The sequence below is a fragment of the Taeniopygia guttata genome, chromosome 10 (assembly GCF_048771995.1).
Source record: "Taeniopygia guttata chromosome 10, bTaeGut7.mat, whole genome shotgun sequence".
Taxonomy (NCBI): Eukaryota; Metazoa; Chordata; class Aves; order Passeriformes; family Estrildidae; genus Taeniopygia; species Taeniopygia guttata.
This window is the reverse complement of record NC_133035.1, coordinates 19,777,332-19,804,597: the sequence shown is the minus strand read 5'-3', so window position 1 is coordinate 19,804,597 and position 27,266 is coordinate 19,777,332. Positions and strand designations below refer to the sequence as shown.

General features: G+C 51.7%; 1 protein-coding gene across 2 annotated transcripts in view; it reads left to right on the top strand.

Annotated features, from left to right (window-relative positions):
* Window positions 1-27,266, top strand: part of ITGA11 (integrin subunit alpha 11) — a 47,900-nt gene that overhangs the window by 16,008 nt on the left and 4,626 nt on the right. For both annotated transcript variants that reach the window (XM_032750291.3, XM_032750287.3), the window contains exons 3-23: window positions 961-1,070; window positions 2,154-2,245; window positions 2,541-2,655; window positions 3,892-4,019; window positions 4,605-4,753; window positions 5,706-5,850; window positions 6,839-7,004; window positions 8,392-8,462; window positions 8,876-9,020; window positions 10,636-10,784; window positions 12,273-12,413; window positions 14,179-14,382; window positions 15,107-15,237; window positions 15,709-15,875; window positions 17,325-17,467; window positions 18,349-18,459; window positions 19,192-19,277; window positions 20,501-20,702; window positions 22,957-23,055; window positions 24,579-24,655; window positions 25,601-25,690. In XM_032750291.3, the coding sequence (XP_032606182.3) occupies window positions 961-1,070; window positions 2,154-2,245; window positions 2,541-2,655; window positions 3,892-4,019; window positions 4,605-4,753; window positions 5,706-5,850; window positions 6,839-7,004; window positions 8,392-8,462; window positions 8,876-9,020; window positions 10,636-10,784; window positions 12,273-12,413; window positions 14,179-14,382; window positions 15,107-15,237; window positions 15,709-15,875; window positions 17,325-17,467; window positions 18,349-18,459; window positions 19,192-19,277; window positions 20,501-20,702; window positions 22,957-23,055; window positions 24,579-24,655; window positions 25,601-25,690 (2,721 nt within the window). The remainder of the gene's footprint in view (window positions 1-960; window positions 1,071-2,153; window positions 2,246-2,540; window positions 2,656-3,891; window positions 4,020-4,604; window positions 4,754-5,705; window positions 5,851-6,838; window positions 7,005-8,391; window positions 8,463-8,875; window positions 9,021-10,635; window positions 10,785-12,272; window positions 12,414-14,178; window positions 14,383-15,106; window positions 15,238-15,708; window positions 15,876-17,324; window positions 17,468-18,348; window positions 18,460-19,191; window positions 19,278-20,500; window positions 20,703-22,956; window positions 23,056-24,578; window positions 24,656-25,600; window positions 25,691-27,266) is intronic.

Below are 27,266 nucleotides of genomic sequence, written 5' to 3'. Positions count from 1 at the left end.
CAGGAAGTTGGTGTCCTCACTGGGGAATGGGATTTAGCAGCTCCCTTCTTTTGGAGAGCAGGAAAATTCCCGATGTCCGCCGGCGATCCCAATGTTCGGCTCCCGACGTTCGAAACAACTCCAGCTCAGAGCAAATTCCCTTTTCCAGGGTTTTCCTGGGGAAAATTCCTTCCCACCACTGGAGATCCCCATGTTCATCTCCCGCTGCTCGTAACAACCCCAGCTTGGAGAAAATTCCCTTTTCCAGGGTTTTCCCTGGAAAAATTCCTTCCCAATTTCCTCACCCACCACTGGAGATCCCAATGTTCAGCTCAGGGCTGTTCATAACAACTCCGGGTTGGAGCAAATTCCCTTTTCCAGGATTTTCTGGGGGAAAATTCCTCGTGGATCCCAGTGGGATCTGCTGGAAGCGCTCCACCAGCTCCTTGTTATTCCTTCTGCTGGAATCCTGCATCCATATCCATGTCCTGGAGATCTTCTGGGAATGAAATGGGAGGTGTCTCCATATCCATGTCCTGGAGATGTTCTGGGAATGAAGTGGAGATGTGTCTCCGTATCCATGGAGGGTGTTGGGATGAGATGATCCTTAAGGTCCCTTCCATCCCAAACCATTCCATGACCCTATGGAAAGGCTCCTCCATAGGCAGTGGAGAGAAGGGACAATCCATGGGTTCCTCAGCTGATTCCAAGGGATTTGGTGCTTCCAGAAGGGTTTGGAGCCCTCCCTCCCTGCCAGGAATCTGTTCCTTGCGGCTGATGGGAACGAATTCCATAATTCCGTGTGTCAGAGTAACATTCCCAACTTCCTGCTGCTCCAGCGGGAAGAGAAGGAGAACCTGTCCTTCCACTGAGGTTGGGACCCTCTCCTGCTGCTCCCAAATCTGGGAATTGCAGCTGAGGAATCTTTTTTCCCAGGGCATTCCCGTTGTCCCGGTGCTGACGGATCCGTGTTTTCCGCAGGCTGGTGGTGGGAGCTCCGTACGAATCCAACGGGCAGCAGAAGACCGGAGACGTCTACAAGTGTCCGGTGCTGAGTGACGGCCACGGAAACTGCACCAAGCTCAACCTGGGTATGGCGTTCCAGACCCAAATTATCCCAAATTATCCCTGAAAAAATGGGATATTGGGAAGGGATTCCTCCCCGCGAAGGTGGAATTCCCGGAGAAGTCCCTGGATCCCTGGAAGTGTCCAAGGTCGGGTTGGACGGGGTTTGGAGCACCCTGGGATGGTGGAAGGTGGCACTGGATGGGATTTAAATTGCTTCCATCCCAAATAATTCCATGATTCCCAGTTTGCTTCCCAAAGGGGGAGATCTAGCCCATGTGGAGCTGCGTTTTCCAGAGGAACGGTTGGATCGGGATTTGGGACACAGATCAGTGACCAATCCCATTTAGGATTGACAGGGCTGTCCTGGGGGGATTTCTGGGCTGTGCCATGGAAAAAACAGGGATTCCGTGGGAATCCAGGATGAGGAGCTGAGCCCCCTGAGGGGTTGCCTCCTTTCCATCTCCCAGTCTCATTCCCAAAAAAAACGTTCCTTCCTTGGTTGTTCATCTAGGGAAAAACCCAATTCTCACCTTCTAAAAATTCCCAAAACCTGGAGTGAAGCCGGCAGAGATTCTTTTCTCCAGCACACAATTCCCAGCTGCTCCGGAGATTCCGGGGAGCATTCCAGATTTCTTGGGAATGTCCAGATTTCCCTGGATCAGCCACCAGCCTGGGAATCCAGGATGAGGAGCTGAGCACCCCGAGGGATTTCCTCCTCCCCAACTCCCAGCCTCATTCCCCAAAAAATTTTCCTTCCTTGGTTTTTCATGAAGGGAAAACCCCAATTTTTCCATTTTTTTTCTCACCTTCCAAAAATCCCCAAAACCTGGAGTGAAGACTTTTCTCAGCACACAATTCCCTGTTGCTCTGGAGATTCCAGAGGGCCTTGTGGATTTTCTGGGAATATCCCTGATCCCAACCTCTCTCCCAAGGATGGGTGACGTTGTTTTTTTTCCAGGATTTTTCTCACCTCCCAAAAATCCCCAAAACGTGGAGTTACACCAGCAGAGATTCCTTTCCAGCACACAATTCCCGATTGCTGTGGAGATTCCAGGGGGAATCTGGGATTTCCCGGGAATGTCCCTAATCCCAGCCTCTCTCCCAAGGGCGGGTGACGCTGTCCAACGTGTCCGAGCGCAAGGACAACATGCGCCTGGGCCTGAGCCTGGCCACCAACCCCAGGGACAGCAGCTTCCTGGTGAGCAGAATTCCTGGGAATGTGGGCTGGGAATCCGGGAATGCAGGGCGGGAAGGTGCCAGGAGGTTCCTCTCAGTGGGTTTTTGTTTATGGAGTGTAGGGAGAGTTGTAGGGGTTTATTGATAAAATAAAATGAAAGATAAACAAACCGCAATGCGATAAGATGGAATTAAATGGAATTAAAATGAAATTAAATGAAGTGAAATGGAATAAAATTAAATTAAAGAAAATGAAATTAAACACATCCATGGAAAAGGGATCCCTTGAACCAAATTCTGCTTTTTTACCCCGCCAGGCCTGCAGCCCCCTGTGGTCCCACGAGTGTGGCAGCTCCTACTACACCACGGGAATGTGCTCCCGCGTCAACTCCAACTTCCGCTTCTCCAGAACCGTGGCTCCGGCTCTGCAGAGTGAGGACCGAGATTCCCACTCCGATCACGGCTTTGATCCCAGCTCCAATCCCTGTTTCTATCCCAGCTCCAATCCCGGCTCCAATCCCATCTCCAATCCCATTTTGGCTGCACAAAACAAAGCCCTCATTGACCTGGAGTTCAATATGTTGGAATTTGGGAGCCGGCATTTTATTTTGGAGGGTTTAAGTGATGTTTCCTGCCTTTCCTGGAGCTGGGAAGGATTCCCAGAAGCCTGTCCTGCTCCTGGGAGCTCCTCATCCCATGGGATGTGATTCCCCAGCTCCAGAACCCTGCTGGTGCAGGTTTTTTCCCAGGGCAAATGGGCCGGTAAAAATGGGTTTTGGAGGGGATCAAGCCAGGAAAGGCAGAGCCCACCGCCAAATTCCCAGGGCATGAAGAGGGCCTTGGAAAAAATGGGATTTTTGGGATCATGGCAGTTAAGGCATCATCAAATTCCCAGTGTCACTTCCCTTTGTTATATTCCAGCCCTCTCTGCAAAGGATAATTGGGATTTCAGGGATTTCTAGGAAGTGTTTATTTAATGGGATGCAGGGTCAGCTCCTCTCCCTGATTCCCGGGATGGGATGGAGTTGGAGGCACCCAGAGGATCCCAGTCACTCCAATCCATGGATTCCTTCATCCCTAAAAACCTATAGGGTGAAAGAGCAGCCGATAAATCTCTGAAATCCAGGATCATCAAGGAACGCTGTAAAACATCAGCAAGACTGAGATGATCCTCAGCAATTTTCCCCACTGGAAAAAATCCTTAAATCCTTCCTTCTCCGGCTACAGAGCTGAGCCCTGGGGTCCCCTCCGGGGTTTTTGGCTGCCTTGGAGCCGAGGATTTCATGGGAAGGGAGGAAATGCCCGCCTTGTGTTCCATGGCAGGGCTGGGAATGACTCAGGGATCAGGAACGGCTCTGCGGGAGGAACGGAGCCGGATCCTGCTCCGCTTTGAAGTGTGGAATGATATTAAACGGGATCAAATTCCAAAGTTGAATCCCAAATGATGCCGCTGAGTGTTATTCCTAGGAAGTGATCCCATCTTTTCACAGTGGAGAGGATTCCTGTGGCTTCTCCCCACCTTGCTGGAGCCCAAAGTTCTTTCCCAAATTATTGAAATCAGATTTTTTTTCCCCAAGAAATCCTGAGAGGAAGTACCTGGCTGGAAGTGAAGCCATAAATCTGCCCCTTTGCAGGAGGACTTTTAATAAATCCCTGGATTTTCCACAGGATGCCAGACCTACATGGACATCATCATCGTTCTGGATGGATCCAATAGCATTTATCCGTGGGTTGAAGTCCAGCACTTCCTGATAAATATCCTGAAAAAGTTTTACATCGGTCCTGGACAGATCCAGGTGAGGCTCCGAACTGTTTGTGTCATCCCAGGGCCATTCCCAATGTCCCTTTTTTGTCAAGCTGCTGGAATTAGTCAAAATATTGAGATTTTTTAACTTATCCCATGGGAAAGAAACGCTCCCATTAATGTCCCTAAGTGGGCTATGGAGGGATCCCACATCCCAATGGGAACAGGGAGGATGAAACCCATGGAAAGGAGCTCTCCATGCTCTTGCTCCGAGTAATCATGGGTTGATTTAGGCAGGAATTTAAGCAGGAATATCCCAGATTTTCCCAAATAACCCAGTTTGGTCCCACCTGGAGATGCTGTGGGTCCAAACTGGGACAGTGGAGCGTGGCACATCTGGATCACCCCAAAACTTGGGAGCAAAGCAGGCGGGAGAGCCATAAAACTGGGAATTAATGATGATCCCATGGAGGGAAAACTGGGCAATGGAATTTAAAAAACAATGAGTGATGGAATTTGGAAAAAAATGAGGGATGGAATTTTTTCCCGTGGCTGGTGATCCCCATGGTTCACAACGCGCGCGGTGGATGGGACCTGGTTCTGTTGGCCTTTTTGGTGCCATTCCCGTCGTTCCCAGGTGGGAGTTGTCCAGTATGGAGAGGACGTGGTCCATGAGTTCCACCTGAACGACTACAGGTCCGTGCAGGACGTGGTGGCGGCCGCCAGCCACATCGAGCAGCGAGGGGGCACCGAGACCAGGACCGCCTACGGCATCGAGTTCGCTCGGTAAAACCCCTCCTGTTCCCGCTCCTATTCCCAGGAAAACCTTCCAATCCACTTTTCCCCCCCCCTCCTTCCCTCTCCCTTTGTTTTCCCTGCTGCTTAAGAATGGGGGAATCGCCAGGGTTTGCAGGAAAATGGGATTTGGGGGAAGCTTTGCGAGTGGCGCTTCCCAAAATTTCTCAGTCCTCGTTTGCAGCTGGGGCAGGCTCTGGAATTGCGTCCTATCCCTGGAAACTCCCAGGGAGGAGCTCACAGCCCCCAAATTCAGCTCCAGGACCTGGAGCTCTCCTGGAAATCCCTGGAGAGTCCCCAGGAGCTCAGGACAGCTCCACCTCCTCCCTCTCCAGGGACAAATCCTTGCTCCTGCACTTTTTCCAAGCAGTATTCCTGCTGGGAGTCATGGAATTTTAGGCTGGAAAAGAGGTCAAAGATCAAGTCCAGCACTGACGAGACCAGCACTGACCATGTCCCAAGTGCCACATCCAAGTGGTTTGGAAATTCCTGCAGGAATGGCGATTCCAGCACTGCCCTGGGCAGCTCGGAAAAGTTTTAGATGGATCCTGGCCAGATCCGAGCACAGTCCTGAATTATTGGTGCCACACAGAGTTCCCAGCCCTACTCAGTGTCCCTTTTCCATAAATACGCTGGAATTTGGGACCGTGCTTTGTCAAAATCCTGGGATGAAGAATTTTCCCTCACAGGGGAAAGCTCCATAGGCCAAGGCCAGAACTCCACTGGCCGACTCAAGATCCATTTCCTCATCCAATTTGGCTGAATTTTGGCCTCTTTCCTGCAAGAAGCGGGGAAATCCACATCCCAAAGCGTTTCCCGAGGGTTCCTGCGCCTCCCCAAGGGGCAGCAGCCCCAAGGACCCCTCGGGGCGGGCTCGGCGGGGCGGCGCGGCCACCACGGAGCCGGCGGGGCTGAGCAGCCCAGGGCATCTCTTCACTTGCAGCTCGGAAGCGTTTCGGAAAGGTGGCCGGAAAGGGGCAAAGAGAGTAATGATTGTCATCACAGATGGAGAGTCCCACGACAGCCCAGACCTGGAGAAGGTGATCGAGGACAGCGAGAGGGACAACGTCACCAGATACGCGGTGGCGGTGAGTGACGGGACTTTTGGGTGGTGGAAGTCCTGCAGGGCTTGACGGTGCTCCAGGAATCCCAACATAGCAGGGCAGCCCATTCCCAGTGCTCCTGGAACATTCCAAGAGGTCCCTGTGTGCTCCAGGAATCCCAAAGCACCAGGACAGCCCATCCCCGCTGCTCCTGGAACATTCCAAGATGTCCTGTCTGTCCCCGCTGCTCCTGGGGCATTCCTAGAGGTCCTGTCCATCCCCACTGCTCCTGGAACATTCCAAGAGGTTCTTGTGTGCTCCAGGAATCCCAAAACACCAGGACAGCCCATCCCCACTGCTCCTGGAACATTCCAAGAGGTCCCTGGGGTCTCCAGGAATCCCAAAGCACCAGGACAGCCCATCCCCGTGGCTCCTGGAACATTCCAAGAGGTCCTGTCCATCCCCGCTGCTCCTGGAGCATTCCAAGAGATTCTTGTGTGCTCCAGGAATCCCAAAGCACCAGGACAGCCCATTCCCACTGCTCCTGGAGCATTCCAAGAGGTTCTTGTGTGCTCCAGGAATCCCAAAGCACCAGAACAGTCCATCCCCGCTGCTCCTGGAGCATTCCAAGAGCTCATCGTGGCGGGTGCTGCTTTTGGGATGCTCAGTTCGGGATTCAGCTGCCAGGACCAGGGGCAGGCAGGACCCCAAATTCCATGAGGAATGTCCAGCCGGGAGGAATTGCAGCAGTTCCTCCATTTGTTCCCACAAAGTGGTGTCAGATCTGAGAATGGGGCTTCTCCCACGTGGACACCCCAAAGAGTTTTGGGAAGAGTTTTTATCCATCCTGGGAAAAGGGTCCAGAGGAGATGCTGGAGTGGAGCTAAAGCTGGAAGTGTCCAAGGTTGGATGGGGCTTGGGATAGAGGAAGGTGTCCCTGCCCATGGAATGGGATGAGCTGTAAGATCCCTTCCAACCCAAACCACCTGGGAATCCTAATTCCATGGAAGTCTCGCATTTTATTCCCAACCAGGTCTTGGGTTATTACAACAGGAGAGGAATCAACCCCGAGGCCTTTCTGAACGAGATCAAATTCATCGCCAGCGACCCCGACGACAAACACTTCTTCAACGTCACCGACGAGGCGGCGCTCAAGGACATCGTGGATGCTCTGGGAGAAAGGATTTTCAGCCTGGAAGGTGAGGGATGCTCCTCCCTGGCACATCCCAGGGCTGGGAATGTGCTGCTGATGGTTTTTCCCCCAATTTTGGATGTGGCTTCCGCAATATCTGAGCCTAAAATCCTGCTTGGAGTATCTTCAGGTTTGAGGGAATGTCTTTATTTGGCGCTTCCCTCGGGTATCAGGAGCAGAGATCCCTTTTCCAAAGGACACACCTCATTCCGGGCAGCGGAATTCTGGTGGCTTTGATTTTCCTTTTTATAGAAAACCTTGGAGATTTGGTATGGGGGGAATTTGGGCGTCAGTGTCTTCCTCATCCATCAAATTCCAAGGCGGTAAACAGGAAAACCCACACACAGGAGCTTCCTGGGGTGCCAGACATCAGGAGATTATGGGAATAAAGTTGGGATTTCGGGTCAGTTGGCTGAAATTAAATATCAGGAAATATTTCTGTCTTAAATGTCAGCTCTTGTGACAACTTTGTTGCTCTCCCAAACTAAATTTATCTGAATTTCAGAGGAAAAATGCAGCCTGGAATGAACAATTGGAACAGAAATGGAGGGCTCGCACTGGGAATGAAACATCTTGAATTTGGGGGATTTTGGCTCAAATCAGCTCACAAACTCCCCACAAGTTGCCCAGTTTTCTCTGTCCAGCTTGGAGCTTCCCTGTGGAAGTTGGGCTGGATAAGGAACTCCCCCAGCTGGAATTACAAAGCAAAAACCTCCAAATCCCCATTTTTGGGTGATCTTGCAGCTCTGCAAGGGGAAAAGCTGCACCCCAGCAGAGCTCCCAGACCTCCTAACAGCACGAGGGTGTGGAATTGGGGAATTTAGAGAGAAATGGGATCATCAGGAGGACCTGGAGCTGCTGGAGCAATTCCAGAGGAGGCCACGGAGCTGCTCCAGGGCTGGACCCCCTCTGGAGCCAGGCTGAGAGAGCTGGGAATGTTCTCCTGGAGAAGGGAAGGATCCAGGGAGGGCTCAGAGCCCTGGGAATGTTCCCCTGGGGAAGGGAAGGATCCAGGGAATCCTCAGAGCCATTCCAGGGCCTGAAGGGGCTCCAGGAGAGCTGGAGAGGGACTGGGGACAAGGGATGGAGAGACAGGACCCAGGGAATGGCTCCCACTGCCAGAGGGCAGGGATGGATGGGATTTTGGGAAGGAATTCCTGTCTGGAAGGGTGGGGAGGGGGCACAAATGGAATTCCCAGAGCAGCTGTGGCTGCCCCTGGATCCCTGGCATTGACCAAGGCCAGGCTGGACAGGGCTTGGAGCAGCCTGGGACAGTGGCAGGTGTCCCTGCCATGGCAGGGCTGGAATGGGATGGGAACCCACCATGGCTCAGCCCTTCCAGGAAAGGAAAACTCTCCATTAAACACAAATTCCGGTTTTTTTTCTGTTCTAAGGAACCAACAAGAACGAGATCTCCTTTGGACTGGAAATGTCCCAGACTGGATTTTCATCCCACGTTGTGGAAGTAAGTGGGGAAATAGGGGGATTTGTTTTGCCCCCGCTCCAAGTGGGAGATTGGGATTTGGGACAAATTATTAATTACGGAATTAAATAATTAACATGGGGATAAGGAAGTGCTGCTGGATTATCCCGTGGGAAAGGAGGTGTTGGGAGACCCAAGCTTCCCTTAGGATCTGCAGCAGATCCTCCCGATGCCGTGACCTCTCGGGAAGAACACGCTGGGATCTTCATGGAGAAATTTCCTGGGGAGAAAAAACACATTGGGAAAGAAAAATAGGGTGGAAGTGTCATTCCAGCATTTTTAAAACCCTCCAGCACTCCAGGTGTTTTTGGAAGAAGGGTCTGTGTGGGATCAGAGGGATGGGGTCACCTCCATCTGGGAAGAAATCCCACCAAAGCATTCCCGTTTTCCCACAGGACGGGATCCTGCTGGGAGCAGTGGGAGCCTACGACTGGAACGGAGCCGTCCTGAAGGAGACCAGCAGTGGGAAGGTGATTCCTCTGCGGGAATCCTACCTGCAGGAATTCCCGGAGGAGCTGAAAAACCACGGAGCCTATTTAGGTGGGAAAGCTGAACGATGCCATGGTGGCACGGAGAGGGAATTCGGGATTTTATCCTTAAAAAATAGGAAGGGCGGGATATTCCTCGTGGGAGATGCAGCACAGGAGCATCCTCACCTGGGAAGAGCCCGGCTCCGACCCCAGAGCGGGGCACAAATGGGATTTAAATTCAGGAGCAGCCGAGCCAGCGGGTTATCCGCAGCTTTTCTTGGAATGGTTTCAAAGCTCTGATGGAATTTCATGCCTAGGCAGGAAATACCTGCTGGGTTAATCCGTTCCATGTGCAGCCACTGGAGCTCTGGAATAAAAATATCAGCCTGGACTGTGAAATGCAGCCTCTCCTCGGAGATGTGGCTGTCCCATGGTGGGGAGAGAAGTGGGATTCTGTGGGATCAGCACCTCGAGGCTCTTCCCTGGGAATGGGGACACGTGGATCAGCTGTGGGGTGACAGCAGAGTGTCCCCCGGAGCTGGGATGGCTGTGGGTGTCCCGTGGGAATCGCTGTGGGAGCTCAGCTGGGTTCTCTTTTCCACTGCCTGGAGTGAGAAATCTGGGAATATTAAGGAATGTTGGTGTATGGGGCTGAGGAGCAGCCTGGGGGACTCAGGGCTGATGGCTGTTTGGGAATATCCCTCCAGGAGGGGCATTTTTAGGGAAAGAGGGACCCCAGGTAAGGCTGGTGAGCAAGGAAAGGAGTCAGGAAATCCCTGGAGTTACTCAAAATTCAATTGGACGTGATCCCAGGGAATGTGATTCATTTTCATGATTGGCCAGACTTTGAGTTCCATAGAATTCCAGAATTCTGGAAATATTTGGGCTGGAAAGGAACTTAAAGCTCATCCCATTCCACCTTCCCCTATCCCAGGTTTCTCCAAGCCTCATCCAGCCTGAGATTGGAATATTCCAGGGATGAGGCAACCACAGATTCTCTGGGCATCCCATTCCCACTTCTAAGGATTTAATTGGAATTTAAACCTGAGCCCGAAGGTTCAGGAACCTGGACTTGGGGTTGAAAACTGGGATTTGGCAGCCCCAGCTTTATATTCCTACAAAATCCCATCTGCAGCCATGGAAGTGCCGCAGCCCAGGGGGTGATCCCAGCAGGAAAAAGGGATTGTGCAGGGTCATTGGCTTAGGCAGGGTTATTTCCATCAGGAGGAATGGTTCTGATGGATTCATGGCTTTTCTTGGGCTGGGAATGTTGACATCAAACACCAGGAAAGTTTTCCTGGTGTTCCCAGAGGAACGGAGCAGCAGGAGCTGCAACTTCCCAACACTCAGCACCTCAGAGTGTTTGTCCAGCTTGATGTGAGCCATGAAATAAAACACCCAGAAGTCCGGGAATTGCAGGAATTGGATTCACCTTGGATAAAAGAAGGATTTGCACAGGAAGTGGGAATCAGGCAGTGCTAAAACTCCCGGCACGGCCCCGGCTGTGGCAGAACCGGAGCAGCCACTGGGGTCCACGTGGGCGATTTCATCTTTGTAAAATCCAGGTTTTTAAGCTTCCCATTTTGGGAAGTGGCCAGAGCTGTGTCAGCAGCTGGGAGCTGATGGAAAGTTCCAGATCCTGGGAGCAGGCAGGGAATCGTCACTCCGTGCCCATCCCTTCCCAGGTTACACCGTCTCCTCCGTCGTCTCCACCAAGCACGAGCGGATTTACGTGGCGGGAGCGCCGCGGTTCAACCACACCGGCAAAGTCATCCTGTTCAACATGCACAGCAACAGGAACCTCACCATCCACCAGGCCCTCAAGGGAGAGCAGGTAATTCCGGCCGGGAATGCCACACTGCTTTTCCCTCATGGAAAAACCAACCCTGTCCCTCGATTTTCCCAAGCTGGAACGGCTCGGCAGTGCCGCACGGCCGTGGAGGTGCCGGTGTCTTGGTTTGAAAGGACAGGGGGCTGCTGAGGAAGGCAGGAGCCTCCCTTGAAATGGAAAATTCAAACCCCCTCCCTCCAAATTATTCTGATTTTGAAATTAAGGAGCTCTCAGGCAAAGATATGGGAGTAGGAATAACAGCTCTTTACTAAGAAAATTAAAAATACACACGTGTCACTATTGGACACGAAATGAGTGAACAGAAGCTTGGTAAGTTCAAAAGAGAAAAAGATCCAGTTTTATTCAAACATCTGGAATTTATAGAATTCCAAAGGCAACCGTGGATTGGAGGATGGAATTACCACCTCTCCAACCACACTGGTCCAAAGATCAATCAATCATTTCTCTCTACCCACAGAGAAATATGTCAACTATTTCTACATGAAATTGTGTGGGAGCTCTGACTTTTAAATATGCAAACATTATCAGAAGGTTAAAGTTTTACGAGAACTGTAAAACTTTCAAAAGAACTATAAAATAAAACTTAACACTTTTAAAAATCAGGGCAACACAGATGAATAGTACAAAAAAACAGAAACCAAACCAGAGTCAGAGCAGGTCCTGGCAGGCTGTGGGTCAGGGAGGTGGCAGCAGTCCCATCCCAGGGTGGCTCAGCCCTCCTGCAGTGCCAGCTGTGCTTCTGCTGGAGCAGGATCCTGCACAAGGGGGGAGTTTTCCTCTGGAGCTCCAGGGCTGGGAGAGATGGGCCTGGGCTCCTCTGGGAATGCAGTGGGGAGAAAGCTGCTCCTCTGGGAATGCAGTGGGGAGAAAGCTGCTCCTCTGGGAATGCAGGGGGAAGGAAGCTGCTCCTCTGGGAATGCAGTGGGAAGGAAGCTGCTCCTCTGGGAATGCAGTGGGAAGAAAGCTGCTCCTCTGGGAATGCAGTGGGAAGAAAGCTGCTCCTCTGGGAATGCAGGGGGCAAAGGCTGCTGGGCTGTTCCCAGGTCAGATTGTATCCAGGTAGGAATGCTCGATTGTATCCAGGTAGGAATTTTTGGCTCCTCCCCTGGGTGGAGCCTCTCCCCATGGATGATGGAATTTTCTCAGCCGTGCAGGGACACTCACTGGCCATGAGCAGAAGATAATTATTAATTAATGGCCCATGAACAGAAGAAAATTTTTAATTAATGGCCTGTGAACAGAAGAGATCTGGAGGGAGGATTGGCTGTGGGACAGATAAATAAAACTGCCCAGTGAGCAGCAGAGATACCTGCCCCAGCTCGGACAGATGGTGGCAGAACACTCACCCCCATTTCCAACCCAGGACAGCCACTTGTGGCTGCATCCACAGCGGGGCTGTGGCGGGTTGGGACGTCCCTGTGGATCCCAGGGGATGGTGGCATCATTCCCACCCCGTCCTGTCCCCTCCAGATCGGCTCCTACTACGGCAGCGAGATCAGCTCCCTGGACGTGGACGGCGACGGCGTCACCGACGTGCTGCTGGTGGGAGCGCCCATGTTCTTCAGCGAGGGCAGGGAGCGGGGCAAGGTCTACGTCTACAGCCTGCAGGGGGTCAGTGGCACCTGGGGACACCGCGGGGACACCGGGGAGCTCTCCTGGCAGCCGTGTCACCCGTTGGGGTCTGGAGGGAAGGGTACAATGGGATCTTTGCCATGTGGGAATGTGGGTGTCCATCTGGAGAAACCGCCTCCAGCCACGTGGCTTCCTCCAAATTGCTCCTTCCATGGAAAGCTCAGAGCTCCTTCCATGCCTAAAGGAGCTTCCCTGCAGAAGTTGGGCTGGATGAGGAACTCCCCCAGTTGGAATTACGAAGCAAAAACCTCCAAATCCCCATTTTTGGGTGATCTTGCAGCTCTGCAAGGGGAGAAGCTGCACCCCAGCAGAGCTCCCAGACCTCCTAACAGCACGAGGGTGTGGAATTGGGGAATTTAGAGAGAAATGGGATCATCAGGAGGACCTGGAGCTGCTGGAGCGATTCCAGAGGAGGCCACGGAGCTGCTCCAGAGCTGGAGCCCCTCTGGAGCCAGACTGGGAGAGCTGGGAATGTTCTCCTGGAAAATTGAAGGATCCAGGGTGGGCTCAGAGCCATTCCAGGGCCTGAAGGGACTCCAGGAGAGCTGGAGAAGGACTGGGGACAAGGGATGGAGGGACAGGACACAGGGAATGCTCCCACTGCCAGAGGGTAGGGATGGATGGGATCCTGGGAATTGTTTCCCGGGAGGGTGGGCCACTCTCAGGGCTCTGGGGACAGCGAGTCCCTCCCTTCGCGCCAAGCTCCAGCCCCTGTCCCCTTCCCTGTCCCAGCTTCCCTGGTGGGCCACCCTCAAATCTGGCTCAAAATGAGCCAAATCCAAAATCCTTCAGGATCTGGGAACACATGGGAAGGTTGTGCTCTACATCCAAGGATGCAGAGCCCACCTGGAGCATGGCATCCCTACACCCAAAGCATTATTATTATTATTATTATTATTATTATTATTATTATTATTATTAACATTAACATTAACATTAACATTAACATTAACATTAACATTAACAATTCCATTTGTATTTCATATAAAATTTATTATTAATTTGGAATGTTTATTCTTATGGCATTTCTTAAGGATGCAGAGCCCGCCTGGAGCATGAAATCCCTACACCCAAAGCACTTTATAATTTGTGGAATTTACTACTACTACTACTATTATTATTATTATTATTACTATCAATAATAATAATAACCTTTGTATTTATTATAGATTTTTTTATGAGTATGGAATATTTATTATTATGGAATTTATTAAGGATGCAGAGCCTGCCTGGAACATGGAATCCCTACATCCAAAGCCCTTCATAATTTATGGAAATTTTACTATAATACTACTACTACTAATAATAATAAGAATAGTAGTAATAGCAATAATAACAATAATAACAGTAATAACAATAAAAACAACAACAATAATAATAATAATAACATTTGTATTTAATATAAAATTTATTATGAATATGGAATGTTTATTATTATGGAATTTGCATTTGTTATTGAATGTTATTTTATTTATTTATTTATTTATTTATTTATTTATTACTGCTATTGAATTATTTATGTCAGGTGCAAAGCAGATGCAGGGCTGGCTCAGGGGGGCCTCAGGGCTCATCATTCCCAGGAATGTGCTCCAAAATCCCCCATCCCTGGGAACGCTCCCACCTCCTTCCTTGGAGAACTCCTCCCCCATCCATCACCTCACTGCTTGCTTGAGGCGTTCTCCTCTTCCCAGCCTTGCTGCTGATGCTTTGGGAATTGTCTTCCTTCCCTTTTTTCCCTTGGCAGAACCTCTTCGTTCCCAGCGGGGCCCTGGTGGACCTCCAGAGTTACCAGAATTCCCGTTTCGGCTCCTGCATCGCCGCCGTTCCCGACCTCAACCAGGACTCCTACAACGACCTGGTGGTCGGGGCCCCTCTGGAGGACGAGCACCAAGGAGCCATTTACGTTTTCCTTGGATTCCGGGGGACCATCCTGAAGAAGTACAAGCAGGTGGGCCTTCCCCAGGCTTGGTTTTCCTCATCCTTCCTGGGAATAAATATCATTTGTCCCTGTTTTAAGGACTGATGGGGCAGGACAAATCCACACCCAGGATTTAATTGTTAATTATTACGGCCAGATATTTCCTCTTTTGAGGCATCCAAGAGAAAATGTTGGAATTCGAGCATTGGAACAGCAGTCGTGGAGTCCCCATCCCTGCTGGGGTTTAAGATGTGGCACTTGGGGACATTTGTGGTGGCCTTGGCAGTGCCAGGGGGTGGTTGGACTCGACAGTCTTGGATGGCTTTTCCAACCTGAGTTATTCCATGGAATAATGGGAGGAAAGGCTGGAAATTGGAGGCAAGGTTTAGCATTCATTGCAAGGGATTGCTATAGATGTATTAATTAACTAATTAATTGATAATTATTTTTATTTATTTTATTTAAATTTATTTTTATTTATTTTATTTTATTTATTTAATTATTACACTTTTGATAGATGTTAAACATGCAGGGCAAATCCAGTAGAAATCTTGGATGGTGTCTCCAAAGAGAAATTGCTTTCAAAGCAAATGTTTTCTCCCTTCCAAAGAGAAATTCCCTGGAAAATCATGTTTAGCAGAACCTCTTGGAACGGGGAATTTTCAGCAGCGAGGCGGAGTCAGCCTGGCAAACCCTTGGCAGGCAGGGATGCTCCTGCTGGAATCCAGCCTGGATTGTTCCCGTTCCTTTCCAGCGGATCGCGGCCGCCGACCTCGCTCCGGGCCTGATGTATTTTGGATGCAGCATCCACGGGCAGCTGGATCTGAACGAGGACGGGCTGGTGGACTTGGCCGTGGGCTCGCTGGGCAGCGCCGTGGTGCTGTGGTGAGCCTGGCATCCTCGGTGCCCTCTCCCGATTTCCTCTGACCAAGTCATGCCAAAATTTTTCCAGGAAAAACTGGTCTCCCAGCATTCCGAGCCATCTTTCCTGAATAACCACCCCCTGTCCAACAGGGCTGTGGGATCTCAGTACCCTCAGGCCCTAAAAAGATGCAAAGTTGGTTTTCCATTGAGCTTCATCCATAGTTCTCCAGAAATTCCAAATTTGTGGGGATTTGCCCAGGCTCCTTCCGGTCTGGTTTAATTAGAGCAATATTTTCAAATTAATGTTTGGAGAGTCCCTTGAAGCTGCTGGGATGGAGGGTGGCTGTGCCCAGCCGAGATGGGTCACCCTGGGCTCTGCTTGGAGAGCACCTTTGGTCTTCCCAACTTTCCGCGAAAAGGAGGGAAAAAGGCAAAGCTGGGATGTCCCATCCCAAGCCAGAGCCCATCCCACGGCCTCTCCCCACCCCGCAGGTCCCGCAGCGTGGTCCAGATCAACGCCAGCCTCCGCTTCGAGCCCGCCAAGATCAACATCTTCACCAAGGACTGCAAGCGCAACGGGAAGGAGGCCACCTGCATGAGGGCCTTCGTCTGCTTCACCGCCCTCTTCCTCTCCGCTCACTTCCAGACCGCCAGCGTGGGTAAGGACAAAACCCCAATTCCTGCCTTGCTCAGGTCTCCAGCCCTGTGGAGAACCCAACTTTTGGGATGGAAACTATCCAGGAGCTTGGAGGAGCTCACGTGTCCATCCGGCACTTTGATGTCACTCACGTTTGTCCCTGTCCCGGCCGAGTCTCCAGGTTCTGGTGGTGCTTCTGCCAAGGAAACACCCTCAGGATAAATCCCACCTCATCCCTCACCTATTCCCAGGGCTGAGCTCTCCTGGGATTTGCCTTTCCATGCTCTGTGTGACGGGAATGTCACCCCAGCGGGCAGGAGAGGACGTGCCCAGGACGTTCCTCGGGGCTCATCCCTCCCTGCCGCCTCCCGCAGCAGCGGGACACATCTGCCGGCCAGATGTGCGTGTTCCACAACATCCCAGGGAATCTGTGGCTGGCCAGCTCTCCCGTTAAAGCCTTGGATGGTGCCGTGACCCCGAGTGATCCCCGGCGGATTCCCGGGAGTCAGCGGAGCAGGGAAGCGAGAGCGGCTCAGCCCCTGCGAGCCAGCAGCAAACACCGGCCCAGGAAAATCAGGATCCAAAGCCAAAGGAAAAACTCCCATCACTCAGACCAGGACTTTAATTTTGCTCTGTCAAATCCAGCATTTTTCTCCCTGCTGCTGTCCCTGTGGGATAAAAACTGAGTGGGATTTCCTTATTTATTTGATTTGACCTTTATTTCCCCTGGAAATAAAGAGTCACCCCCTGGGTGAGCCTCTCTGCTCTGGAGCTCTCTGGGAGAGCTGAGGGTGTCCAGCCAGGAGAAGGGAAGGATCCAGGGCATCCTCAGAGCCCCTTCCAGGGCCTAAAGGAACTCCAGGAGAGCTGGAGAGGACTGGGGACAAGGGATGGAGGGACAGGACACAGGGAATGGCTTTAAGTGAAAGAGGGACAGATGGGATTTTGGGAATGAATTGTTCCCTGTGAGGGTGGGGAGGGGCTGGGATGGAATTCCCAGAGCAGCTGTGGCTTCCCTGTATCCCTGGAAGTGTCCTAGGCCAGGCTGGATCAGCCTGGGACAGTGGGAGGTGTCCCTGTCACGGTAGGGGCTGCAGTGAGATGGGATTGAAGGTCCCTTCCCAAACCAGTCTGAGATTCCGTGGTTCTCTGAAATCCATGCTTGGTTGGGAATCTCCAGTTTCTTTCTAACAGCAGGAACCAAAGGAGCTCCATAAATCATCCAGGTGAGGGGTGAGCTCTTATTCCTCCAGACCATCACGGGAACACTTGAGAAGCAAACAATTCCACACCTGCACAGATTTTACACAGGGCCTTGCAAAAATTAATTCCCAAAACTCATTTGGAGAGAGGGGAACTTTTCCCAGAACCTCCTGGGATTTCCCTCAGCAGGGAATGGGCACTGGGGCCACTCTTTGCCCGGGGTTTGGGGTATGTGGCCCCAAGGCCTGAGCCAGGCCTGTCCCCACAGGGCTCAGGTACAACACGACCATCGACGAGCGCCGCTACTCGCCCCGGGCACACCTGGACGACGGCGGCGAGCGGGCGGCACCGCGGGGGCTGGAGCTGCCCGCCGGCCAGGAGCTCTGCCACACCCTCCCCTTCCACGTCCTGGTGAGTCTGGAGCAGGAGATGGTCTCTCCACCATCCCTCGGTGGTTTCCCAGAGTGGGAATGAGCCTCACCCCGTCGGATTTATCCCGCTGGATTCCTGCCCGCCGGTTTGATGTGGTCAGGGATGGAGCTGCCAGCACGTGGCAGCTGCGGGGTCCCCAGGCAGTGACATCATTGCAGCTCCCACGTGCTCCGTGTGCTCCTCATCCCAGGGACAGGCTGCTTTTCCCGCTCCAAAATCGGGAATGCTCGCTGGTTTTCCGTCGGGAATGGAGCATCCCCGTGCCGGGCGCTGGCAGCGTCCCACTCTGGTCCGGCAGGGTCCCACCCCGGGGTGCGGAGCTGGTGGATCCCTCGCTCGCAGGGAACAGCTGATGCACAAACCTGGCCAAAACCAAACATTCCCAGGGAATGAGGAGAATCTCATGGAAGCCAGGCAGGCCCACGCTGCCAGACTGGCCCAGCCCCAAGCCCCGGCTGAACTGCCGTGAACTTTTGGGAAATTTGAGGCTGGAGATGGAGCTGGAGCTCGTGATTTAGCCCAAAAAACACGTCCCTTCAGAGCATTCCTCTGCACCCCGGGGCAAGGCAGGGGAGGAGCTCCAAGGGGCTTCCAGAGGGGGTTAGGTGGGATACTGGAAAGGAATTCCTGTCTGGGATGGAATTCCCAGAGGAGCTCTGGCTGCCGCTGGATCTCTGGAAGTGTCCAAGGTCAGGATGGATGGGGCTTGGAGCACACTTGGAGATGGGATCTGGTTTTTGTTACATCCCAGCCCTGGGCTGGGGCTGCAGGATGGATCTGTGACCTTTGAGGGCCACGCCGAGGTGCTGCCCCAGCCCAGGTGGCCCTGGGCTCCTCTCCATGTTCTCCGTGTGCCACAGGACACGGCGGATTATGTGAAGCCGGTGACGTTCTCCATCGACTACGAGCTGGAGCATCCCGAGCATGGCCCCATGCTGGACGATGGGTGGTCCACCTCGCTCAGGGTCTCTGTAGGTAGCAGCTGTCAACCCCTGGTGCCACCTCCCAAAGTGCCATTTCCCAAAATTCCACCTCCCAAAGTGCCACCTCCTAAGTGTCACATCCTTGGTGCCACCTCCCAAAGTGCCATTTCCCAAAATTCCACCTGCCCAAGTGCCACCTCCAAAGTGTCACATCCTTGGTGCCACCTCCCAAAGTGCCACCTGCCAAAATTCCACCTCCCAAAGTGCCACCTCCCAAAATTCCACCTCCCAAAGTGTCACCTCCCCAGTGCCACCTCCCAAAATTCCACCTCCCAAAGTGCCACCTCCCAAAATTCCACCTCTCCAAGTGTCACCTCCCCAGTGCCACTTCCCAAAATTTCACCTCCCCACGTGCCACCTTCCAAATGTCACATCCCTGGTGCCACCTCCCAAAGTGCCACCTCCCGAAATTCCACCTCTCCAAGTGTCACCTCCCCAGTGCCACTTCCCAAAATTTCACCTCCCCACGTGCCACCTCCCAAGTGTCACATCCCTGGTGCCACCTCCCAAAATTCCACCTCCCAAAGTTCTACCTCCCAGGGTGCCACCTCCCAACGTGTCACCTCCCCAGTGCCACTTCCCAAAATTCCCCCTCCCCAAGTGTCACATCCCTGGTGCCTCCTCCTGAAGTTCCACCTCCCAAAGTGCCACCTCCCAGGGCATCAGGGCAGGTTTATCTCTGGGAGAACGGTCACTGAGCTGCTCTCGTTGTCCCCTCAGGTCCCCTTCTGGAATGGCTGCAACGAGGACGAGCACTGTGTCCCCGATCTGGTGCTGGATGCCAGAAGTGACATTCCCAGTGCCATGTGAGTAGGTGACCCAGAGCATCCTCCAAGAGTGTCACCAGCTGGGGGAGGCTCCAAAAATCCAGCCCCAGTCTGCATTCCATAAATTCTGACATCACTGGTCCTGCATCCAGCATCACCACAAGGTCCATCCAAGCCCTCCATGAGGTGCTCCTTGGCGCTTCTGAGCCTCTCCCTGCTCCCTGCCTGGAAGGAATCCGTGGTTTTTCGGGGAATCCACAAACCAGCGAATATTTGGTGCCATGGTGATGAGTCCCAGGGCTACAAATCAGGAAATACCAGGGAATAACTGCAAGGCTGGCATTACCCACCTGGCAATTACGGGCTTGACTCATGGAAATAATTCCACACGGCAGCTCCGTGGTTACAGAGCTATTAAAGCTTATCCCTGCATCCACAGGAGGCCCCAGAGCTGCTCCGAGGGCTGGAGCCCCTCTGGAGTCAGGCTGGGAGAGCTGGGAATGTTCCTCTGGAGAAGGGAAGGATCCAGGGAGAGCTCAGAGCCCTGGGAATGTTCCCCTGGAGAAGGGAAGGATCCAGGGAATCCTCAGAGCCCTGGGAATGTTCTCCTGGAGAAGGGAAGGATCCAGGGAATCCTCAGAGCCCCGGGAATGTTCCCCTGGAGAAGGGAAGGATCCAGGCAGAGCTCAGAGCCCTGGAAATGTTCCCCTGGAGAAGGGAAGGATCCAGGGAATCCTCAGAGCCCCGGGAATGTTCCCCTGGAGAAGGGAAGGATCCAGGCAGAGCTCAGAGCCCTGGGAATGTTCTCCTGGAGAAGGGAAGGATCCAGGCAGAGCCCAGAGCCATTCCAGGGCCTGAAGGGGCTCCAGGAGATCTGGAGAGGGACTGGGGACAAGGGATGGAGGGACAGGACACAGGGAATGGCTTTAGGTGAAATAGGGATGGATGGGATTTTGGGAAGGGATTGTGCGGGTGGTGAGGGGCTGAGATGAAATTCCCAAAGAAGCTGTGTGTGCCCCTGGATCCCTGGAAGTGTCCAAGGCCAGGCTGGATGTTGGAGCTTGGAGCCACCTTTGCTATTGGCATGGGATCTGTTTCTTCCCTACATCCCAGCTGTCCTATTTTTGAGAAAGTGTCACACCATTGGCCAAAAATCCCCAAATTACGGACGATGGGAAGAATCCATAATTCCTCTTTCAGCACAGCAGGACTGAGGGAGAGGAGGGATCTCCATGGTTGTAAAATCCCGGGAATTCTTGCAGGGAATTCTGCCGGAGGGCGCTGCGGAGGGGGGACTGCTCGGCCTTCAGCCTCTCCTTCGACGCCTCCGTCTTCGTCATCGAGAGCAGCAGGAGAAGGGTGGCCGTGGAGGCCACGCTGGAAAACCGTGGGGAGAACGCCTACAGCACCGTCCTCAACATCTCCTTCTCCAGGAACCTCCAGCTGGCCAGCCTGATCCCCAAGGTGAGCTCCCGGGGGAGATCCGGGCTTTTCCAGAGGTGCTGCTAATCCCGGCTGGATGAGAAGCTGCAGCCTAAAGCAGAGCCCAAATCTGCCTCCATCCCTCATAAATCAGAGCTGTTTATGGGCTCCGTTTCTAAGCGCTTCCAGCACTTTATTTTGGAAATACAAAAACGTTTTGAGTTTTAAGAGCCTGAGCGAAGGTCAAACACAGAGGAAATTATTTCCCTCTATTTTTCTCCTGCAGTTGTTTAAAAATACTCCCTGCACATGGCCAAGTTCCCGTCAGGAGAGTTTTTGCAGCTGAGAAAAACTCCTGGAAGTAGGAGCTGATCACGGGAATGTGGCCACAGCTCAGCACCGAGTTGGGCGATGCCACCTCTCCATGGCTTTCCCTGGATGATCCCTGAGTGTCCCAAAAATTTCACTGCCCCGCTCACTCGATCTTGGTGCAACTCCTCCCTGTTCCCAGCGAGGTTTGGGAATGTGCTGATGCTGCTGAGCCTTCCCTCACCCCCCCATGACTTCATCCCTGCCCACAGATCCCAGCTCCTTTGTTTTCCTCCGAGCCGTGCCAAGGGGAAATTGTGGGGCTCGCTGCCCACAAAATCAGAGAAATGCATTTTTTGGAGATTATTCCAAACGAAGTGAGGGGAGCAGGGAAAATCCCTGGATGGTGGGGCACAGAAAGCACTGGGCAGCAGTGGTTGTAAGGAATATTTGTGGCTGGTCATGGAGGAGTCAGGGATAATGGCTCCTGGCTGTCCTCCTTATCTAGGAGCATCCAGAGGGGATGGATCTCTGTGTTTTATAAATAAAAAGTGGCTATGGCCCCCAAAAGTCCATAATTTCAGCAGATGAGTGGCAGGAAGCTCCAGGCTGTTGCTGGTGGCTGGTGCTGGGATGCTCCAGCTCCTGGGTAGGACTTTTCCAGTGGCAGAAACTCAAACTGACCCCCCGTGGGATAAAAGCTGGAATAGGTTTTATGTCCTCTCATCCCAGAAAGATCAGGAATGTCAGGAATGATCAGGTTCATTCATTCACCACAGTTAAATTCATTTGCCGCTGTAACTGAATTCATAACGAGGATTTAAATCAGGAAACTGGGAGCTGCTTCCTAGAGATGCTCCTTTCCAGGAACTTCAACGAATGCTCGGGAAGGATTCCCAGCTCCAGTGAGCAGCCTGGGCTGGATGACTGGCTGGTTGTGTGCATGGTCCTTTGCTTGGGTTTTGGTTGTGGTTGGTTGTTGGTTGTATCCTTTCTTCATTCATTTATTTGTTGGCCAACAGTTGGTCGGTCCTTGGTTGGGTTTTGGTCATTGGTTGGTCTGTCCTTGGTTGGATTTTGGTCCTTGGTTGGGTTTTGGTCATTGGTTGGTCTGTCCTTGGTTGGATTTTGGTCCTTGGTTGGGTTTTGGTCATTGGTTGGTCTGTCCTTGGTTGGATTTTGGTCTTTGGTTGGGTTTTGGTCATTGGTTGTTGGTTGGCTGGTTCATTGTTGGTCCTTTGTTGGTTGGTTGGTCTTTGGTCGGTTGGTTCTTATTGTTGGTTGGGTTTTGGTTGTTTGCTGTCGATTGGTTGGTCATTGGCTAGTTGGTTATTGGCTGGTTGGTTTTTGGTGGGTTGGTCACTGGTCATTGGTTGGTTTCCCATTGGTTGGTTGGCCATTGGTTGGTTGGCCATTGGTTGGCCATTGGTTGGTTGGCCATTGGTTGGTTGCCCATTGGTTGGTTTCCCATTGGTTGGTTGGCCATTGGTTGGTTGGCCATTGGTTGGTTGGCCATTGGTTGGTTGGCCATTGGTTGGTTGCCCATTGGTTGGTTGGCCATTGGTTGGTTGCCCATTGGTTGGTTGCCCATTGGTTGGCTATTGGTTGGTTGGCCATTGGTTGGTTGGTCACTGGCCATTGGTTGGTTGGCCATTGGTTGGTTGGCCATTGGTTGGTTGGTCACTGGCCATTGATTGGTTTCCCATTGGTTGGTTGGCTATTGGTTGGTTGGCCATTGGTTGGTTGGCCATTGGTTGGTTGCCCATTGGTTGGTTTCCCATTGGTTGGTTGGCCATTGGTTGGTTGGCCATTGGTTGGTTGGTCACTGGTTGCCCATTGTTTGCCTATTGGTTGCTTGGTTGTTTCCCCAAAGCCAAGGCCCGTTTTGAACGCCCCGGCTGTTCCCAGTTTTCCAAAGAGCCGGCTCCTGGGGCTCATTCCCAGTGTCCCGGACACTCCATGGACAGGACTCCGTGTCCCATTTCAGGACGACACCGACATCAACATCGACTGCGCCGGTGACGACAGACACCCCACCAGGAGGGTGTGCAACGTCAGCTACCCCTTCTTCCGAGCCAAGGCCAAGGTAGGACATTCCCAACTTCCCACTGTGCTGTCACGTGGACCTTCTGCCCCCCAGGGTCACATCTGGGCAACCCTGAGCAGGATTTTGAAGAGAAACTTTTGGTTTCTTCCCTTTTGGAGTTTGAAAGGCATCTTAGGGGAGCTGGGATGTTTGGGATCCTGCCCTGGTGCTCAGGAGAGCCCCAGAATCCAACCCAGCTTCTCCAGGTGACAGAATTTGCCTCAAATCCTTTAGAAAAATTTAATGTTTGCTTCAAACCACGGATGGGAACTTCCCTGAGCTGATTCCCTGCAGGATGAGGCTCCTTCCCCACCAGAGAGGTTTTCCTTGCTCTGAGGTGCCTCTGGATCCTGTGCAGAACCAGCCCAATCCTCCCTGGGTGGTGGCATCCTCCAAACCTGTATTCCCAATATTTAGGATGAGCCCAGATCCAGCAAAAACTGTTTTTATAGACCATAAACCCTTGGGAAACATCAAATTCAGGAATAAGGTGGGGAAAGGAAAAGGGGCGAGCTGCAGCCACTCAGGATCCATGTGGAATTCCAGACCCACCCCGTACTCCCGTGGGAAAAGGGACCAGCACAAGCGGGATCTGGAGAGAAATTCTGAATCCGTCTGAAACCTTTCCTTGATAATGATGGATTATCAAGGCCTGAGAGGTTCTCCTTGCTCTGAGGTGCCTCTGGAACCTGCTCAGAGCCAGTCCAAGCCCGCCTGGGTGGTGGCATCCTCCAAACCGGTGTTCCCAGTGTTTGGGATGAGCCCAGATCCAGTTTATCATTTTTATAAGCCATAAACCCTTGGGAAACATCAAATTCAGGGCTCAGTTGGGAAAGGATCAGTAGGGAGATCCACTCAGGATTTTTATGGAATCCCACCTGCCCACCCATGGAAAAAGGGACCAAAATTAGCGGGATCTGGAGATAAAATCTCCCCAGCTCCTGTATCCGTCTGAAACCTTTCCTGGATTATGATGGATGAGCCTCAGGCACCGGGCTCGGCTTTAAAGCTCCCAAAAATCCCAGTGGGATGCCTGTGGCTGCACGAGGAGCTGGCTCCCCATGACCTACGGCGTCGGGAATGCGTCCGTGGGCCATCAGGTAGCGCCGCTCCTGCCAAAACAAAGACAGGCTGGAAATGGAATTTTGGCTCCGGAGCCGCGGGAGCTTTGATATTCCAGTCAGCTGTGCCGGCCCAGACGGTTTGAGGTCACCGCAGATGTGACATTTATCACATTTATCCCATTTTATTGGTGTTGGCTCTCTGCAGCTGCCTCCCCTTCCCGCCGATCCCGGGCCTCTGGAGGGATCTGCTTCCAAAGGGAGAATCCGTGGTGCTCCCATCGCAGGGGCTGAGAGAATTCCTGCAAATCCTCTCTGCCTGGAAAGGCTCTGCTCGGTCCTGGTGGGATTGGGAATTGCGTCTCCCGCAGGGTCCCACACTGGCCCCGCTCAGCACTCGGGATTTTATTCCCTGGGATGTTTTTCCCGATGTTTTTCCCGGTGTTTTTCCCTTCTCCGCAGGTCGCTTTCCGCCTGGACTTCGAATTCAGCAAATCCGTCTTCCTGCAGAGCATGGAGGTCTACATGGTTGCCAGCAGGTCTGGGGATGCTTTCTCCCTCTGGAATCACGGAATCATGGAATGGTTTGGGCTGGAAAAAAAGCCCATTCAGTCCCACTCCTTCCCTGATCCCAGGTTGTCCAACCTTGGAGAATTCCAGGGATCCAGGAAGCTTCTCTGGCACGCCAGGATGTAGCCAGCTTTCCTTGGAATTCCTTCCTCCAGAGCCAGAGGTTTCCCATGGAATAACCCCATGGAGACCCGGTTGCTGTGGGTTATCCCAACCCCGTGCTCCCAAACCTGGCTGGTTTTATTTATCTGGGAATTTACATCCATGATTTTTCCATGCCTGTGGAAGCTGCCGGGCTTTGCTGGATCTCCAGCCACTGCTGCTTTCTCATCCACGCTCCCATCGCAAATATTTCCCGGGAAAAATATCTCCTAATAATTTTACAAAGTTCTCCTTACTCCCTGCTCCTCCAGTGGTAAAGATTTCCCACTGGGAAATGCAGGAAATCCTGCAAAAAATGGGAAAATCCTATGAGGAAAGGGGAAATCCTGCAAAGAAAGGGGAAAATCCTATGAGGAAAGGGGAAATCCTGCAAAGAAAGGTGAAATCCTACAAAGAAAGGGGAAAATCTTGCAAAGAAAGGTGAAAATCTTGCAAAGAAAGGGGAAATCCTACAAAGAAAGGGAAAATTTAAATCAACTTATTAAAATATTAATAAATAATTTAATTAATTGGCTACATAATTAATATAAATAATAATATTTTAATAAATTCACCAATTATTACAGCAGAGGAGGATTCCCCTGCACCACTTTAAGCTGCTGGGCGTGACACCTCCCTCCGAATCATTTTAATTATACAAAAAAACCCCAGAATAAAATCCTGCTTTGACCAAAAAAAGTTCAGCATTCCCAGAAAAAATTCCCAGGGGGATTTGGCTCCTGCCTGACCCCCCGGCCCTGCTGCTGTTGCAGTGACAGCGAGGAGAAGGAGAGCACCAAGGAGGACAACGTTGCCCACCTCAACTTCCAGCTCAAGTACGAGGCCGACCTGCTCTTCACCAGGTGAGGAGTTTGGGATGGGATGTGAGGTCATGGATTGGGAAAACCCCCTGGGAAAACCAGCTGGGAGCAGCCTTCAAACCGAGGTTTAATTTGGGAATTTATTGAAAAAACAGGAGCCATAAAATCAGGGAGAGCTTTTTATAAAGCTGGCGAGGTGCAGAGAGCTGGACTCTGCCGATGTTTAAAGGCATAAATTTTATTAAGGAGGTGTGAGGGTGAGTTTTTATGGGAAAAAAAGGGAATTCTTGGAGGTAATAATGGCCATAACAGGTGTTCCAGTGTCTGGGCCGGTGGCCATCCCACAAAACCATGGGAGGGAAGCTCAGCTGTGGGATGAGCGTGGAATCACCGGGAATTCAAGTCTGGGACAGCCAGGGATGAAGGCAGAGATAATTTAGGAAGCTGCTGATGGGAAAATCAGGGATCCCAAAGCACATTCCCTGGCACTGCTTGCTGGAATTTTTCAGGGATTTTTCAGCCCTTCGGTAATTTTATATTTTTTACCCAGACGCCACGAATAAAATTCCTTTAATATTTAGGATTTATGGGGAGTGAGGGGATTCTCCAGTTCGGAATGAAGAGAAAACCTGGAGGGAAAGAAGAGCATGGAAAATATCAAATTTGGGAATTTTGGAGTGAAAAAGGAGGGAGAGAAATGTGGGGATTTGGGGCCATCACAGGTGCTCCCAAATGGGTTCCCACAGGATGTTCCTGGCTCTTTTCCCACATTTCCAGCTGCAAAGCAGGGATTGATTTACCTCCTGTGACAGCCAAACCTCAGCCAGGCCTGGGGTGCCTCTGCTTTATTAAAGAGGCGAGAAAATCCTGCAAAGAGGGAAAATCCTGCAAAGAAAGGGGAAAATCCTAAAAAGAAAGGGGAAAATCCTGCAAAGAAAGGGGAAAATCCTACAAAGAAAGGGAAAATCCTACAAAGAAAGGGTAAAATCCTGCAAAGAAAGGGGAAATCCCACAAAGAAAAAGGGGAAATCCTGCAAAGAAAGGGAAGATCTTGCAAGGAAAGGGGAAATCCCACAAAGGGGAAAATCCTGCAAAGAAAGGGAAAAACCCTACAAAGAAAAGGGAAAATCCTGCAAGGAAAGGGGAAATCCTGTAAAGAAAAGGGAAATCCCGCAAAGGAAAGGGAAAATCCTGTAAAGAAAGGGGAAATCCTTCAAAGAAAGGGGAAATCCTACAAAGAAAGGGGGAAATCCTGCAAAGAAAGGGAAAATCCTGCAAAGGTGAAATCCTACAAAAAAGGGGAAAGTCACACAAAGAAAGGGGAAAATCACACAAAGAAAAGAGAAATCCTGCAAAGAAAGGGAAAATCCTGCAAAGAAAGTGGAAATCCTACAAAGAAAGGGGGAAATCCTGCAAAGAAAGGGAAAATTCTGCAAAGAAAAGGGAAAGTCCCCCAAAGAAAGGGGAAAATCCTACAAAGAAAGGGGGAAATCCTGCAAAGAAAAGGGAAAATCCTGCAAAGAAAGGGAAAATCCTGCAAAGAAAAAGGGGAAATCCTGCAAAGAAAAGGGAAAATCCTGCAAAGAAAGGGGAAATCCTGCAAAGAAAAGGGAAAATC